Here is a 17,758-nt window from a genome sequence, read left to right as displayed (position 1 = left end):
TGTAAAATGGGGTAGGTTGGGCCTTAGTGTCCCAAAGTGTCCTTTGAAAAAAGGTGATGTTTGAAAACAGTTTTATTTAATCCTACCAGTACATAAATACATACATCTGAACATGTTCTGGTTGTATGTAGGGAAATATTAATTATTTGAAAGATTGTGATACGTGTGAAGTTGACTTTTAAAGAAAGGAATACCACTTCGCCTTTAATAAGGAATTTCTAAAACGTTCCCTTTAAGAGATTGCACATGCGCAGATCGAGCAGAAAGTTAACTCCTGAATTTCGCAGTCAGAACATTTTTGGATTAAGAAAAAAGTAGGAAAAAACTCATTCTGCAGAAATGGCATTCCGGAGGAGAAACAAAAGTTATCCTTTCTTCAGCCAGGAATTCTTAATTCAGAATCATGCCGATATCGTCTTTAGTTTGGTGATTTTCATTTTGATTGGACTGATGTTTGAGGTGAGATGAATTCCGATTCTCATTTTTTCCCTAGACTCACTCAGCTGTTTTTTGTTGGCAGGTCTGCTAGAGATCCAAGTATGAGATTTACTAAAGGCATGTAGTTGAACTACATGTGAAATCTTCCATCTGTTTCAAATGAAAGTTGTTGCAGCAATCTGAATTTGTTGCTACTGCAGTTGGCTACAACTGTTTATCTTGTTTAATGTGCTCTGCAGAGATGGTGGTTGGCGGATACATTTTTTGAAGTTTTTGTTTTGTGAACAGTGCTACCATGTAGCCTACTTATAGTTCAAACTAAGCATTGTTTGATCGCCGTGTACAAGCTCACAGGATAGTCTATAGTTACAGACTTTACATTTTTACTGCCCAAAAGTCTTCCTCCTCCATTCTTCATCCCCACATGATATGCAGTTAATCTTTAATCGTTGGAAGTTTTGTCAGTGCTTATAACGGGACTTTAGCGGCTCATATGGTTGATTTTGCAATCCTAATAAATGAATGATTGGGTTGTATAAACAAAACAACTCTTCGCCTATTGTGGTGCTTATGACACTGACGTTCAACTTTAATAAGGCTTATTAGTTTGGTGTTTCCGACATCAACGTCCAGCTTAATTTAATACACAACTAAATGTGGAATACATAACTAAACTAAGGAATACATTTTCAATGCCTCCTGATTTCCGTTGCCAGAGGTTTTTTCGACGGAGGGAGCCCGCTGCCCCAATTTGATCCTGAGTTAACTGCCACGTCTCAATCTTTGAGCGGTACTGCAGCGAGCTGTTTTGCAATGAAAGAGGAGACTGGTTCGCTTCCCGGTGCTTTGGCCGTGAGACGAATTGTCTTCCATGTTCAATTTCATGCGACTGAGTTGTCGGTAATTAAAGGACAAATGTAAAATTACACCCATTTGACTACGTGGTCAGAGGGTTGAAAGAAAAAAAAAGAAAAGAAAAAAAGGTCACTGACGATGAATTCAGTGTGAACCCTTTCCGCAGTTGAAAGAGTTTGTTTGGTAAAGGTGGCCGTTTTGCATTCTGATTTATTCAGTTTATTTTAGGTTTCAGTCCGGAATCCGAAATCCGTCCCCCCCCCTCTTTTTTTTTTTGACGAGCTAGGTCTGCTCGTTATGTCTACGTCTATGGCGGGGATTTCCCTGCGCTTTCAAGTTTCGGAAAGAGTTTATAGTCCCCTGCCTAACCCCCAATAGGCCCATGCACACGAGAACCCCCCTCATGAACTCGAGCGTTAGTTCTGTAAGGCACCTGCGGCCCGAGTGCATGGAATGTTGGCAACTTGTTAGTGAACTCAAGCTTGCAGTAGCGGCATCCGTCGTCAATGCATGCCTTGTCATGCCGACCGGTTTTTTCTATGCAGCAGCAGCATCGTCACCTCTCGGAATTTACTTCCGAAGCACAGCGTCAAATTTCCCAAAGTGGGAGCTATTTAAAGAAGTTGCCCCTTGGAAGCTTCTTTGGGGAATAGCCTATATGGACAGTCAGACACAGACACACACGTCCAACACCAGAAGCTATTACTTTTTTCCATATTTGGCCCTCTGTGTGTCCTACTTGATTTTATGAAGGAGGAAGTCATTTCACTCAAGTCTCTGTGACATCTGCACATTAATATCACTTGTTCTTTTTTTTTTTTTACTTCCCTTTCTAGGCAACAGCAAAGACTGCCATTTTGTTTATTCAACCCCAGTACAACATCAGCACACTGTCACCAGGTTTGGGTTAGTAGGCCTTCATATACCACTCGTATACTCATGTGTTTGTCGTTGTTTGTTGAAGGGCCTGTTTGCATTAGAACATGTTCCTTCTGTGTGCATACACGAGTGTCACTCATTGGTTCCTCCCCTCCACTCTGTTTGCCCAGAGGGAGAGGTGGTGTTGTACCAGTACGGTTGGAGAGACTGTGCCACCATCCTCTTCTATTTCTTCATCACCATCATCCTCCACGCCGTCGTGCAGGAGTACGTCCTGGACGTGAGTAACCCCGACCCCCGCTGCATTGCAGGAAGAATGGAGATTCACCTCGAGAGGAGTGGAGAAACCTCTTATCACGAGGTCACAAGGCTCAATGGTCGTTTCTCCATAGACATGCTCCATAGACAAAACAACCGAGGCTCAGGAACGAGATGGTGTTATTGCTTTTTTAGTTCTATGATTATCTCAAAAACTGTGTCGTCTTTAGAAGTTTGTAGGAGTGGCTATAGATAGCACTCACCGCCTTTTGTTGTGGTTGGTATGTCTGTCAGCACACACTCCTTGTGTATGAGAATGATGTTATATAACCGGGAACTGAAAGTTTCACTCAACACTAATACCTGTTGACAGAACCTGCCCTTCACATTTAGTCACATGCTCTATTTTGATGTTCTCTCTCCCTCTCCAGAAAGTGAACAGGCGTCTCCACCTCTCAAAGAGCAAGAACACCAAGTTTAATGAGTCGGGCCAGCTGTGTGTGTTTCACCTGGTGTCCAGTGTGTGGACCCTCTACATCCTCATATCAGTGAGAGACGCAACACACACACACACACACACACACACACACACACACACATTTTTGTGTCGTGTTAAGTAAAGACATACATTTAAACAAACTCTTTCTCTTCATCATTCAGGAAGGATACCTCCTGCATCCCAGCAGCCTTTGGGAGAACTATCCTCATGTCCACCTCAGGTATGATGACTCAGCAAAAAAAAAAAAAAAAAATGTAACTGAACTTCAAACAATATGATACCCCTCTAGTTACAACAACATTAACCAACAACACAATGATGCATTGAATGTTTCTACGGCTCGCTTATTCTCCATTGCAGTCATAACAATGGCTGTGTCTGTAATCCTCCTCCTCCTCTGTGTCGACACAGGTTTCAGGTGAAGTTCTTCTACCTCACTCAGCTGGCCTACTGGCTCCATGCCCTGCCAGAGCTCTACTTCCAGAAAGTACGCAAGGTCAGTGTGGAGGCCATGGGAACCGGAGGAATGTTATTGGATAGTGTGTGTGTGTGTGTGTGTGTGCGCCCGCTCGTTTGTGTTTGAGCAACACCAAATTATTAAAAGGTACTTCGCCATGAACCATGCCCACAGACCGGACAAAAACATCCTGACCAATCCGAAGAGAGGTCATGTCTTCGAACCCATGTCCCTTCATTTTGAGTTGTGCTCAAAAAAACAGCAGGACGGTACGCTTGCTGAATCGGGAATAGAGTGATGTAACTGCTGTCTCTTTGTTCTTGTGTTTCTCATCCCAGGAGGAGATTCCTCGTCAGCTGCAGTACATCTGTCTGTACCTGCTGCATATCTCTGCAGCCTATCTATTAAAGTAAGCACCCGTAGGAAGACCTACTGCTGGAAGAGCTGACATCCTCCCCTAGTTTAGCTGATCAGGATGCTCGTTAGCGGTTGCTACGACGGTGGCTACCCTTAGTCGTTAGTGTTAGATCATCAGAAGGGAACAATCCGTTTATTGTGTGGCCAAAAATTGTGACATTTCTTCATTTCTCTTGTTCTTCCCACTCACATCCATTCCATTCCTCCGGCGTGCTTCATCTTTCATCCTCTCATCCCTAATTCCTCCTCTTCCCCCCCCCCCCCCCACCACCATCCACCCCACCCCACCCCTCCTCTCTATGTCTCCCGCCACCTCGTTCCCTGTCTTCCGTCTGTAGTCTGAGCCGGGTGGGCTTGGTGCTGCTCTTCCTGCAGTACGTGTCTGAGGTGGGCTTCCACATCGCCAGGCTCTTCTACTTCACCGACGAGAGCCACCAGAAGATGTGAGTCATACCGGTCACACACACACATGCACACAAATGCATACATGTGCATACACACACACACACACTCACACACAGACAAACGGGTATGAGCGGTACTGCATTCATGGCATATATTCCATTCTTCATACATTCTTTTGGACTGATTAGTGCTAGACTGACAGACACTTATCATTAAGTGGTTTCGTCTTGAGCAAACGGGTGAGCAATGCCCCCCCCCCCCCCCACACACACACACACACACATATACACACACATACAGGTGGAAGTGGTACTGCATTCATGGCTAATGTACTAATGTATGTTGTTTGCCCAGGTTTGACCTGTGGGCTGTGAGCTTTGTGTTCACGCGGATGGTGACCCTCACCCTCATGTTTCTGGCTGTGGGATTCGGGTTGGCCCGGGCCGAAAACCAGGGGCTGGATTGGGAGATTGGCAACTTCAACACTGTGCTTATACGGTAAGGAGTGCTGACCTAGATTCTGAAAAAAATAAATCTTGAATACTTATTGTACACACAAGGATGCATTGTATGTGTGCATGTGTACAATCATGCATATCTACTCCCTAATCTCTCTCTCTCTCTCTCTCTCTCACACCCACACCCTGCCTTTATCATCCCAATAGGATGACTGTGCTGCTGCTGGTGTGTCTGACCCAGTCCTGGCTCCTGTGGAAGTTCATCCGTTTCCAGCTGCGGCGGTGGCGGGAGTTCAGACACGAACAGGCCGCTCGCAAGAGGGCCGCAGCCAAACAGACCCCCCGACCGCTGAAGAGAGACTCCCGTGAGTGCCGTCTCATAACACACGCCTCCTTGAGAATAGGTCCATGACGCCTTCAATAGTTCAAGATCAGTAGTGGTTTTGTAGCAAGTCGGTTGTTCAAGATAGAAGATTGCAAACATGTCAGTGTTTTCTAATAACTTGATATTGAGTGTTTGGTCACGTGTGTGATCTCTTCTTTCTTTCTGACCCTCCTCCAGTTGGACAACATGAAAACGGGGTTATCAAAGCCGAAAATGGAGCCTCTCCTCGGATTAAGAAGATCAAGGCCCCCTAAAGGTTGACCCCCGTAATGGCTGCCCTAAACAGCTATGGCTTAATACTCGAACAGGAAACTAGGTTCCACAGGTCATCCTCTTCCTGTTTGTATGTCCGGAGGTGACGCAGGGGCTCGGTCGCTATGGACACAGGCTTTAATGCTGGAAATGAAATCCAAAATCCCTCGAGCCCCGACAGACATTTACTCTCTCTCATATCAGTATTTTTATACACCCACACTGCCTGCTATCCCACCCTATGGAGCTCCCTTCTATCCAGAACAATGTATATGTATGTATGTGACACACTGTATATTGTGAGTGTCATTTTGAATGTGCCGATGCCTTATCCATAAGTACTGTACTGGTCTAGTGTTGTCTTATGTCACCGCTGTTCTGAGCTCTGTCGTTGAGCTGGCTTTGCTTTTTAGCCTGGTTACTTGGTGCAGAAAGAATGTTACTGATGCTATGGTAGTCCTAGAGGGACACCCAGTGGGCTGGCTTTTAAAAAAAAATGTTTACACTACCCAGTCAGTGAAGGGTAGTGTGTGGAGAATGGGCGGGACCAGGCTGAGTTCGGACCAATCGTAGGGCTGGTCACTCTTTGACCTCTCTCTCTGGGTCATGTCGGTGTCAAAGTCCTGCACTTTGCTCATGCTGTGGTCACTCACATAAACCACCACATGACTACCATGTATGTTGGATAATACGGCATGCCATTCCATGTTTTTGTTGAAGAGGTGTCTATTACATTATTAAATAATGCATTTTTCTGAAATGTGGAGCCTTTGTTTGTTATTACTGCATCTACAATAAACATAGGTATCTTCAGCATTGTTTATAGCAGGCAAAAACACACAAAAAACATTAGATATCGCTCTTCCAACTTTGGAAGTAGTGCATTGAGGGTTAGGGTTAGGGGGTGATCTTAGGTCACTCAAATAAAATATATTAACTGTTTCAAAATTAAAATTAACTGTTTCATCAGTTGGCCAATAGGTGGCGCACCACAAGCACAGAAAAGGGACACGAGCACAAGTCCCAGTGTATTCAGAATGACATTTATTAGCATGTGAAAGATACTGCATGGGTTTGTGTTATACTGCTGAGGTTATTTGTAAAGGAGGATAAAAGAGGTCAGAGGACATGTAGAAGAGCCACACCCCTCTTCAGCCTCATGAGGAGGGCTCTACTCCATCAGGTTCATCTACAATAGAAGGGAGGGGAGAAGAATGAGTATACTGTGAGGTGTGGGTGGTGGAATCTGGTTTATTCACGCACTCAATGTTAAACATAGGGTTAAAGTTACCTAAATCTACTGTGAATCCCCAATCTGGTAATTGAGGATTCAAGTCTACTGTAGTTGAGCCGGCGTGAGCTTGACCCATCCCCCGTTACAGTAAGCTATAGGTAATAAACAGGCCCTTTACCTGAGTTGAGGCCTGTCCCAGATTGGGGTTCAGTCTGGGCGTCAGCCCCCTGGTCCAGCCCCAGCAGGCCCAGCCTCTGCCGCAGGGAGTCCAGGGTCTGAGAGGGGATCCGGTCTGAGATAGATTCCAGGTACTTCAGCACATAGTGGTCGGCATCGGTCAGCAAGAAGCGGTGTCTGAAAACTGAGAGGACGGCAATTACGTTTGGGTCATAGAGGTGGACATCATTGTTAACTAAAGAATACTTCCATATTACAAATACAAATTGCAACTTTAAAGGCCTTATGAAGGCTTCACAAACCCTTTATAAGGCCTACATAAATGCTTCATAAATCATTTATTAGTAAATGCCATGTTACTTAAAGGTTGGTAAAAGGCCACATATGGCCACATATATTTATGACACATATTATGGGGCTAAGTAGTTTTTAAGACCACCACATCGACATCAATCTGGTTTAGGAGGAGCTACATCGAGAGAATACTAGTCTTTACACAGTAAGCTAGAGCTCTCTATGAACAGAATAGTCCTGTCAACTACCCACCTTCCACGATGGCTCCAATGGCGAAGTCCGCGGGGCCGTAAAATTCCGGATAGTCCACGGTACAGCCTGGCTTGGAGATACGAGTCTTCTCCAGGAACTTCCCACCGATGATTCCAGAGTTGCGTGTCGACGTCTCGAAAATACTGATCATGTCGTTGGACAGGTAGTAGGAGAGGATGAAGCGTCTGCCCTCGTCCTGAGGATTCTGGGAGTCCTATGATGGCAGGGAGACAAGAGAACAATAAGATGTAGTAGTATGAATAGCAACATGGTACGATGACATAATTTAGGTGACCCAGGCAGGTTCCCAGAGCCCTCTCCCCAGGGAACATTTCCACTTTTTTGTGGACAACATATGTATTCTATTCTAGTCCAGTCCAGTCCAGTCCAGTCCAGTCCAGTCCAGTCCAGTCCAGTCCGTCCTAGTCCAGTCCAGTCTCTCACCATCTTGGCAGCGTAGCGCAGCACTTTGTGGTCGTTCTCCAGCATCTTCATCAGGTCCTTCTTGGGCGGCTCAGGGATCAGGGAGAGGCAGTTCTGAAGAGAGTCCTCCAGAGAACCAAAGCCGTTGTAGGGAGGAACCTCCTGTTGGGGGGGGGGGGTCAGTCAGAGAGGAGAGGAAGGGGTTTAGTGGGTTCCGACCGACCGAGAGCGGACATCCACACATACACACTGGAAAGACAGGACTGGATCCCACACCACACATCACATCATGTAGGGAGAATGTACCGTGTCTTTGGTTTGGTCTTTGGTTGCAGAAATAATAACTAGGACAATGCTCCAACTTTTCATTAAAAACATGTGTTGTAGTTTAGGGATCACATGAACACTCAGGCTCCTGTAAAACACAGTTTGACGTTTCATCACGGGTGTAGTAGACACAGACATACATACATACAGACAGACAGACAGACAGACAGACAGACAGACAGACAGACAGACAGACAGACAGACAGACAGACAGACAGACAGACAGACAGAGGCCAGACTGATCTTACCTTACTCCTGTCCTTCTCCGCCTTCTTAGGCATCGGCTTGGGGTTGAGCACAATGTCGGGGTGGTTCTTTTCATAGAAGTTCTTGGTGAACTCATCACAGTCATACAGCAGGAAGCGCCTCCCCATTAGCTTGAGGGTCTCGCCCACCTTGAAGTCCATGGGGGAGTAGAACTGATGCACTTCCTGTGGCGAGACCTCCAGCACACAGGTAGGAAAGGGCTCTATAGAGAAGAAAGGAGACAGATCACACACTCACTCCACCAAATACCACAGAACTTACTAGAAAAGGAATGTTGAGGAAATGTTGTGGTCTTGCTTCAGCTGGCTAATCGTCTTATCGTGGTGGCGATTGTAACAGAGAGACTATCATTGTCACTCGTAGGGTGTGAAACAGGACTAACCGCAGGCTGCTTTGATGTTCTTGGGCAGCCTCTGTCTCCGGAGCAGGACAGGGAAGGGGTCCCGGCCACTGTTAGCTTCGTGGACCTCGCGGATCTCCACCGAGTCATCCACCAGGTAGTACTGGATGGTGACCGGCCTGGCCTCCCCATACAGGGTGTCAGTGTGGTCCCACAGGGCAAAGAAACGCAGCACCTACAGAAGAGGCAGGAACGTTCCAGAGTCAGGGGGGGTCACACTGCGGCAGGGGGGGTCTCAAAGTATGACATACGTATATGTAGAATGAGGGATGAGAATGCCAAAATGATCATGAGCACTTATGGTCATGATGGGAGGTAAAGGGGATGTAGAGCGGTCACCCTGCGGTCCATGGTGAGGAACTGCCTGAGGCGATCGAAGTTGGAGGGGGTGATGTAGGAGCGCTGGGGCTGCGTGCGGAGCGTGATGTAGGGGTCAACAGGGGTGGGCTCAGGCTCGTTCAGAACCAGACCCTCACTCTCCATGAACTCCTGACCAATCAGACACATTGCAGACACAATCAGCACGCTTACCACAGCATAGACACAGACAGTACGCCTATGGTGTCTGATCTGAGAGGTTAACATTGTGCAAACAAAGAGCAACAACAAAATCATTCAAACAGACAAACTGACACAAAAAGCATAATAATGTAAGTGGACTCTGACAATACACATATTTCAGTGCATGACGCAGTGTGTGTTTACCTGTGTTTGTGTCACTATGTATGTGTAGGGGGTATTTTTTATTTGTGCGAGTTGCAGTGCATGAGGTGTCACCTGTATAATTGTGTATGATGTTTATGTGTGTGTGTCTGATGCATACCTGTGTGTATGTATCACAGTGCGTGACATGGTAGACGGTGCCATACACACACAAGTCCATGCCCAGGTTGAGGTCCTTCCAGTGGTAGTGGTCCCCACGGTCATTCTTTGGTAGCTGCTGGCGCTTGATCAGCTTGCCCTGCGGTATCCCAGAGTTCTCCACCACAGGCTCGATGATGCACATGCTGTCGTCCTCCAGGTAGTAGTAGATGACCACGGGACGCACGCGGTACTCCTCCTCAGGAGAGTGCTGCACCGCATGCTGGAAGTAAGCATAGAAACGCAGCACCTAGAGAGGAAGAAAGGAGTCAGGGGAGAGAGAGAAGGGGAGAGAAAACAGAAATCCAAAGTGTGTAGAAATGGAAGAATGTTGAGTTTTCCCAGTGCTTTTGAAATTAGCTCGGATTAAGATATCAAGACATAAAACCCCCAATAATCCCTTTATGTCATGGCCCCTCTGTTTAAACAAAACAATGATCAAATGTCATAGCTACCAGGCTCTTCCTGTATTCCATTGTAAGAAATGTACAGTAATACCTTCTTGTCATAGGCGACATGAGCAGGGATGAAGTCCAGTGCTGGGCTGTGGTGGGTGGTGCCATAGGTGAGCGCAGGGGTCTGGTTGGACAGCTGGTTGATCTCATTCTGGGTCAGTTGGTCTGACAGGAGAGGGGCATGTCCAATACCTACCGTGGGGCGGTGTGGCAGGGCATACCCATTCTTATAGTCCAACGTGTGGGGACGATGGAAATCAGACTTCTAGACACAAATATTCAAAAGTGTCAAGGAGAAGGGAATTGTAAATGTTTTGCCCAATGTAGCTATTTGTCAAATTGATTGAAATAACACAATTATAAAAACAATAACAGAAGGCAACTTGGTAGTTGTCTTTTCAAATGTGTAGCCAGTTCAGTTCTGCAGTCGCCATTTCTCATGTATCAGGTTCCACTCCTAAATAATTAACTCACTCATTCACTCACAAAGCTGAGCATCTGCGTACAACTAAAATCATATGTAATACTAAACACAGATGACAAAAACACTCATTTGCCATTTGAAGGCTTTCCTTGCCATAATGGGGCCATATTCCAGAGCATCACCAGTGGCCTGTTGCAACCAATTCATCATGCTCAAATGGTAACAATCTTACCGTCATATGCCGAAAGGTGTTCCCTGGTAAAAACGGCAATCCATGCACCGTGTTTACAGACATTGCTTTTGATGCTCAAAAGTTGCAACAAGTTATTTGTTCCTTCAAAATACTAGTAAGCTAGATATCTATTACTCCTTACAAAACATTTCACGATTATCGACGAACTCGCATGGATCGTTTAAATATCCCGAGGTGTCCAAGGAAACAAGAAGAAGGGTAGCAGTTGCCATGGAAAATATAAACACATTAACAACACGCGAAAAATACACGAACGACTGTAGTTGGCGCTGCACTCTCAACTTTGATAAGCAAACAGCCAGCGGGGAAATAACTGGTCATGGCTGGGGTAGAGGAGTCGGATATTGATACATACTTTACCGTGTTTGACGGTTCGTCTTCAGAGGACGTGTTTCATGCCAAGCTTCTCTGGAACTCCCTGTCCCTACTGCCGCCGCTCGAGTCCCGCCTGGTATCATCCGATATCCGCCAGAGGTTGCCGGTGGCCCGACCGCACGACACGAGTGCTGCTGCCCGCAAATCAACCTCAGACCCCCGAAAGAGACTCCAAGATCCCGATCAGCAGCAGAGACAGGAGGAACGACAGAGATACATGAACATGGCCAAGCAGAAAGAAGAGATCATGTCTCTGTTGAGGAAACACAGAGAGCAGAGGATCCAGAAGGAGAGGGTCTCTCTTCCCTACAAGCCCAAGCAGAGTGACAAGAGTGAGGGTCTGGCTCCTCTAAAACCCTCAGAGGACCTGGAAATGGACATGGAGGAGGTCAAACAGCTTCAGTAATGGACCTCACGCAGGGAAGGGCAGGACAGACAGACAGACAGACAAACATACACACACAGACAGACACAGACACACACACTCTCTCTCTCTCTCACACACACACACACACACACACACATTTTTATTTCTAGTGGTTCCTATTTGAAAGTAATTATTAGAGGCATCAATGATGATCTTGATGTAAGTCTTGGTCAACCATGTACTTTTCTTCTATATTCTTTATATCATACAGACACACTGCCTGCTTAAACACGTCGTCCCACAGTGTCACTGGTCATGATAAATGTTGACAAGGTAGTAGTGCATTATTATGCATGATACAGTGTAACTTTATATCTCACCGCCAGGTGGCGCACCATGCTCATCATAAAATTACACTTCTGTGCAATGTGTTGACTCATTATGTGTGGTTGTTTTTTTTAAGAGGGAGGAAAAAAAAATAGAAAAATCTAGTCACGTCCTTATTTTCAACACAGTTTATTTCAAGCACAGGAGTCATAGGCCTATTTGGTCTCACTTACCAGCTCTTGGCATATTTTAGTCCCATTCAAATTGAAACACAAAAGCTATTTCAATATAAAACCATATACGGGTGGCAGTCTGAGTGTTGATGACCACAATATGCCCTGTGTATTCTCAACTCACCTCTCAGTCAAGAAAAGTTCAAACTTCTTATGAAAAACCATCATTCCTATGGTTAAACCCAGTGCAACAGAACTGGATTGATAATAGCTTATATTATATGAACAACATGATAATACAATAACCAATAACCTGACAGATAGTCCTACCATGTCCCACGGGGGTCAACACTAGTCATGACCACCACAGTAATCTTATGGAGCTCATCCACTGGTATACAATTAGCATGATCTGGTTTATGTACATCAATTTCTGCATGATAACAAGTGCAATGCTTGACGTAGACATAGCCATTAACTTTTCATTTGGACAACACACCTAAGCCTATTTGGCAAAGTGAGAAACATAGTGAATGGGGAACACACGAAAAACCAGATCAGAATTGATTGAGATCGATTACTGATTGCTTGACTGGGCTCTTTTTACGCCAAAAGACATCCTTGTAGCTAGGTAAGGCACTGCACTGTGCATGACATATATCAAAAATAAGCTTCATAAATCACTGAGCCTCTTTGAGGCTTTCCAACATGATGTTTTGTTCTTTTTTTAAATGCTGACACATCTGGAGTAATGGACTGATCCCCTTCTTAGGAAGCAAATATAACAACCACACAGAAACAACAGGATTACATCCCTGAGGTGCCAGACAAGCTTCGCCACAGTATAAAAATATCTCATAATAACCATAAATGAACCAAAAAAAGAAAAATGAAAAAAAAAAAAAAATACACAACAACAATAAAACTATTAAATATTATAAAATAGATTTCATAAGGGCTGAGATGAATTCCAAAAAAAACACATTTTGGTTCAAAGTTCAAAGGCAGCGACGGTTGGTTGACGTTGGGGGTCTCTTCCTCGAGGATTGACTGTAACATCATGGGTCCACTCTCCCACCATACTGTTCATTGTTCCACTGGGAGTTTCATGGCTCTCCAGACCCCATTCATCCATTTAGAATACTGGGGGGGGTGGGTGGGTGGGTGGGGGGGGGGTGGGTGAGTGAGCATAGAAAAGCAGCAAGCCTTTATAGTCTTCCAGAGCTGCCTATTACCTCCACATCCACTGGGACAGGAGTCAACTGTCCTTAAGTCACCTGTCAAGTCTATACAGCTCTGCTCCTGTCTGTGGGGCAGGTATACCCCCCCATGAGCCTCCACTTTAGGCAGGGCCGGAGGTCAAAAGCAGTGCAGTGCAGTGTAGCAGATGACCCCCCCCCCCAACACACACCCGCGCCTCCACCTATCAGAGAGGCAGGTTTCTGGCTAAGCTTACCATGCTGGGGAGGATGAGCTTATTCTCACTGCAAAAAACAGAGGGGCCACAAGGAAACAAACAGACAGACAGACAGACAGACAGACAGACAGACAGACAGACAGAGAGATAGTGCTGTCTTCCTGGGTCTGCCACGGTCACGCTCCTCCTTAGTCGGTGGTTCTAAACCCCCCCCAGCAGAGTGGTGGTCCTATTGCGGTCGCACACTTACGCAAAAGCAGGTCCGGGAGGGGTGAGAGATGGCAGGGGGGTGGGGGCGGCGGGGGTTGCTCCATCCCTCCCCCAAACCCCAAAGTGTTCCTTTGTTTTTGCGGTCGCCGCACACACACGCGACCGTATCAAGTTTAAAGGGGCCTCAGACCCCCCCCCCCCCCCCCACCCATCCCCACCTCATCCACCACCACCACCATTTAGCGGTCCATTTGCAGTCCTCCTCCTCAGTAATAGCGGTTGAGGCTGCGTGTGCCGGGGACGTCGGGCTGACCGTTCATCCAGATCTCCCGTATGATCCTTTCCCTCTCCTCTAGCCGCTGGGCGCGCTCCAGCTCCTCGGCCGACGTGAACACGTTCATGTTGAGCGTGCGCTCGAAACGCCGGTGCCGGCGCGCCGAAAGGTCCGACGTGGTCTCCCAGTCCGAGTCCGAGTCGCTGGAGTCGGACGAGCTGTCGGCGGGCCGTGCCCGCTTCTTGGCGGCGGCGGTGGGCCGGCGGTGGGGCTGGCAGTCGGTGCGGCAGGAGATCTGGACCACCAGGGCGAAGAGGGTCAGGAAGAGACCCAGGCACACGCCGCACACGAAGAACAGCGCTGCTCGCTCCGGGTGGTCTACACACAGAGAGAGAGAGAGAGAGAGGTGGGTGGGTGGGTAGTGGAGGGGGGGGGAATCCACAAAATGGTTATTCATCGAGCACAAAAGTTCACAAGGATGTTCGCCAGGAAATGACTCCTGGTATATCTCTCTCTCTCTCTACCGTCGTGTGCATCAGGTTCTGATGCCTTTGAAGTCTTTGAAGGAAGCGGGAAAAAATCTTTTGCTCGGCCTGTTCTGTTCTGCTCAACCGTCAGGCTGGCCTTGACACACCAGGTTACACTGAGGCAGCAGCAGCACGTTACGCTCAACACAGAGAGCCACGGTTTCAAACCAACGCATGGGAAAGCCCAATGAAAGAGCCATGACTGTGACTGCTAGGACATAATACAATAACCATAATGAATCAGAAACAAATAACAACAACAACAACAACAACACTTGGTGAGATGCCACGGTTGAGAGAGAGAGAGAGACAGAGACAGAGACAGAGAGAGAAAGAGACAGAGAGAGAAAGAGAGAGAGAGAGAGAGAGAGAGAGAGAGAGATGGAGAGATGGAGGGAGAGAGACAGGACATATAGTCGTCTCTTCTACCCCCCTGACGTAATCTCTCTACCTCATCTCTTTGGCTCCAGCGATGTTCAACCTTCTGTATATGTTAGTGTTTATTTGTGTTCAGCCCGGGGTTTTGCTGGCTACACTGCCTATAGACCCCTAGGCTATGTACACTACTGCATGGTTGTTTATTTGACTGTGTGTGCCGTGTGTGTGTGTGTGTGTGTGTGTCTATTTTACCATGCAGGAAGTGTGTTTATTTGCCTGTCCGAGTGGGAGGTAAAGAAACAGGAAAAGACCCCTCTCTCCTCCTCTCTCTCTCTCTCCCCCCAACGTGTATTTTAGCAGCTGGCTGGAGCAGGTGACGTATGGGGATGGACATTGTGTGTGTGTGTATGTGTGTGTGTGTGTGTGTGTGTGTGTGTGTGTGTGTGTATAAGGAAGGAGGTACGGTATCTCTACTCCACATCTGCATTCCTCGGGCCTGTTATTTGTCCACCCCTCAGTCACAGGGAGAGGGAATGTGGGTCCAGGTTCTACCCACAGAGCAGTACCACCCACAGCTAAACACCGCTGAAAACCACACACTGGAACACCCAGGTCACATCACATCCCTTAGCATCAGCGTCCTTGATACAGGCCTACAGAGCTGCTCTCGCCCCTCAAAACCCAAACTCTACGCCGATTCAATCCTTCATCTAGGGCATTTGAGAAACAAGGGTGGAGGTTCTCTAATCATAAACATTACTGCATCGCTGACCACTGTGTTGAAGAACGCCCGAATATTGAACATAGATCTAGTGTAGAAAACATTTGATGTATTTAAAAATGTCTGCTTTATTGGGATAGAAACAGTCGAGATTTACAGGAAGGATGGGTGAGAGAGAGAGGAGGGATAAGATGCAAGATATGTCGAGGGTCGGAATCAAACCGTGGACTAAGCCCCCCCCCCGGAAAACAACCGTGTCGAGTGACAGACGTGTGTACTGTACATCTACAGAGAAACCGAGGTCTGACCTCACGTGGCGGTGACGTTGTGTGAAGGGGTTGCCGTGGGTACCTGATATGAAGGTGTAGGCGGCCAGCGCGTTGCTGATGAGGGCCATGTTGGCGCTGCCGGCCGAGTCGTTGATGACAGGGTTCATGTCCGGGGGGCGGGGGGGACGGGGGGGTCTCTCATCCACTCCTCCTCCTCCTCCTCCTCCTCCTCCCACTCCTCCCACTCCTCCTCCCACAGACGTCTTCTCTTCCCCGGAGTAGGAGCCAGACTCCCTCCCTCGCTTTTTCTTTCCTGTGGGGAAGATGGGGGGGGGGGGGGGGACAACACCAGGGTCAGACTGTGGAGACTCAACAGCTGAAATACAGTTAGGAGTTCAGAATCAGAGATTAGACTAACCCTAACCGTAACCAATGAGACCACTGACTCAGACTGCACATCTGGGCTGTGTCTGGAAACACCAGTACTTTTCCAATACATTTGTTTGGCATAAAACGATTTCCTAAGCGAAGGAGGTTCATTTACAGTAACAGTAGAGGACTGTGAGTAGGCCGCTGAGTCTCACAGACACACGTCCCCCGTGGCCTTGGTTTTCTCCCTGTACATATCTGTACTGTAATATACAGTATTTGGAGCTACATCACACGCAGGGTCGTCTAAGTGATTCAGAGCTCAGCGTTCCACCAAGCTCTTGCGGAGCTCATGAGTCAGCGCATTTCGGGGAACGGTCCCACATGGAAAACGTTTTTTTTTTCAAGTTTCATCATGTTTCCGAAATCTCCCTCACATCTCGTGGACCGTTCTGTTTGCGGTTTCAGGGAAAACGGATTTCATCGTCATTTTTTAGTCACAGTACGGGTCCTTCCGCTGGCACTGACTGTACTCTGTGGATGGGCGGGTGGAGTGATCACCAGAGGACATGGTGGTTTGGTGACTTACTTAAGACTCATAATGAATAGTCTGGACAGGGGCCCTCTTCGCTCTCTCAAGCACCACTCTTGTCTGTGTGTTTATCGGGAGGTGGGCAACACACACTGTCATCTGAACCTGGCATGTGAAACAGGCCTGGCCTGGGTTAGATGTTTACGTGCAACGCTTCAGTGCATACAGAACACTTCAGCCAGACAGCCAGTGTAAACACAGAGAGAGAGAGAGAGCATGAATTAAGTGTCCTAGACCTACCTACCTGTGTGTTTGTGTTTGTGTGTGTGTGTGTGTTTGTGTGTGTGTGTGTGTGTGTGTGTGTCGGTACGTGTGTGTGTGTGTGTGTGTATGCATCGTAAGTGCACGCATGTGTGTCTGCGTCAATGTCTGTGTGTGTGTGTGTGTGTGTGTGTGTGTGTGTGTGTGTGTGTATGCATCGTAAGTGCACGCACGTGTGTCTGCGTCAATGTCTGTGTGTGTGTGTATGTGTGTGTGTGTGTGTGTGTGTGCATGCATCGTAAGTGCACGCACGTGTGTCTGCGTCAATGTCTGTGTGTGTGTGTGTGTGTGTGTGTGTGTGTGTGTGTGTGTGTGGGGCTGTCACATACACATACACACACAGACTCGGGACCTCTAATTGCAGGAGCTACAAGGTGTGTCAGGCTGCCTTTATCTGATATATACAGTTTAGAGTGGAACTACTGACTGAGGTAGTAAGTGTTTCCACCTGGACCCACCGCTGTGGCACACATCGGCTAACATCCTACCCATACATCACAGCCCTCTCCTGAGAGACAGAGACTGTTCCTTCATGGAAACAACTCTGGAAAAGAGATGGTATCAAACAGAGAGATTTGATGTTTTGTTTTTTGTTTTTTTAGAAGAACATATAGAACCTGTTCTTCGTTCCTCCCTTCGTTCAGCTGAAAAAAATGAAAATAACAACAGGAAATGAGACCGATCGAGATTGGAGAGATTTATCGTCGATGGAAAAATGGTAGCCAACGTGTCTAAAAACAAACAAAAAAAAGAAAAGAAAAGCATGTTCGTGGTCCTCGTCTCCTTTTCCAGATTTTGAGATGGAAACCGGCTTTTCCAGATGGGTCG

General features: G+C 47.1%; 3 protein-coding genes across 3 annotated transcripts; 1 reads left to right on the top strand and 2 right to left on the bottom strand.

Annotated features, from left to right (window-relative positions):
• The first annotated feature begins 286 nt into the window (after positions 1–286).
• On the top strand, positions 287–6,022 carry tram2 (translocation associated membrane protein 2). Its single transcript, XM_083688343.1, has 11 exons — positions 287–459; positions 2,130–2,199; positions 2,343–2,452; positions 2,862–2,978; positions 3,091–3,149; positions 3,341–3,425; positions 3,725–3,795; positions 4,142–4,246; positions 4,563–4,706; positions 4,874–5,031; positions 5,229–6,022. The coding sequence occupies exons 1-11, from the start codon at positions 340–342 to the stop codon at positions 5,303–5,305; spliced, it is 1,116 nt and encodes a 371-aa protein (XP_083544469.1). The 5' UTR covers positions 287–339; the 3' UTR covers positions 5,306–6,022.
• A 438-nt stretch (positions 6,023–6,460) lies between these two features.
• On the bottom strand, positions 6,461–10,712 carry efhc1 (EF-hand domain (C-terminal) containing 1; the record flags this gene model as incomplete). The annotated part of the gene is made up of 10 exons (XM_083688701.1): positions 6,461–6,492; positions 6,716–6,898; positions 7,261–7,474; positions 7,705–7,845; positions 8,259–8,479; positions 8,660–8,852; positions 9,017–9,166; positions 9,501–9,788; positions 10,037–10,258; positions 10,650–10,712. 10 exons carry the CDS (start codon positions 10,710–10,712, stop codon positions 6,461–6,463), a joined length of 1,707 nt encoding a protein of 568 aa, XP_083544827.1.
• Positions 10,713–11,922: 1,210 nt separating this feature from the next.
• eva1aa (eva-1 homolog A, regulator of programmed cell death a) lies at positions 11,923–15,884 on the bottom strand. Its single transcript, XM_083688410.1, has 2 exons — positions 15,791–15,884; positions 11,923–14,191 (listed from the first exon to the last, which is right to left on the bottom strand). The coding sequence occupies exons 1-2, from the start codon at positions 15,873–15,875 to the stop codon at positions 13,806–13,808; spliced, it is 471 nt and encodes a 156-aa protein (XP_083544536.1). The 5' UTR covers positions 15,876–15,884; the 3' UTR covers positions 11,923–13,805.
• Positions 15,885–17,758: the final 1,874 nt, after the last annotated feature.

Source organism: Argentina silus (genome assembly GCF_951799395.1).
Source record: "Argentina silus genome assembly, chromosome: 17".
In the NCBI taxonomy this organism is placed as follows: Eukaryota; Metazoa; Chordata; class Actinopteri; order Argentiniformes; family Argentinidae; genus Argentina; species Argentina silus.
Note: the sequence above shows the minus strand (reverse complement) of the source record. Positions and strands in the feature narration are given on the sequence as shown.

Coding starts and splice junctions, on each gene's coding strand:
- tram2 (XM_083688343.1), top strand. CDS start 340: ATGGCATTCCGGAGGAGAAACAAAAGTTATCCTTTCTTCAGCCAGGAA. Junction 4,707..4,873: donor TTCAACACTGTGCTTATACG/GTAAGGAGTGCT, acceptor TCATCCCAATAG/GATGACTGTGCTGCTGCTGG. Junction 5,032..5,228: donor ACCGCTGAAGAGAGACTCCC/GTGAGTGCCGTC, acceptor ACCCTCCTCCAG/TTGGACAACATGAAAACGGG.
- eva1aa (XM_083688410.1), bottom strand. CDS start 15,875: ATGAACCCTGTCATCAACGACTCGGCCGGCAGCGCCAACATGGCCCTC. Junction 14,192..15,790: donor CGCCTACACCTTCATATCAG/GTACCCACGGCA, acceptor CTCTGTGTGTAG/ACCACCCGGAGCGAGCAGCG.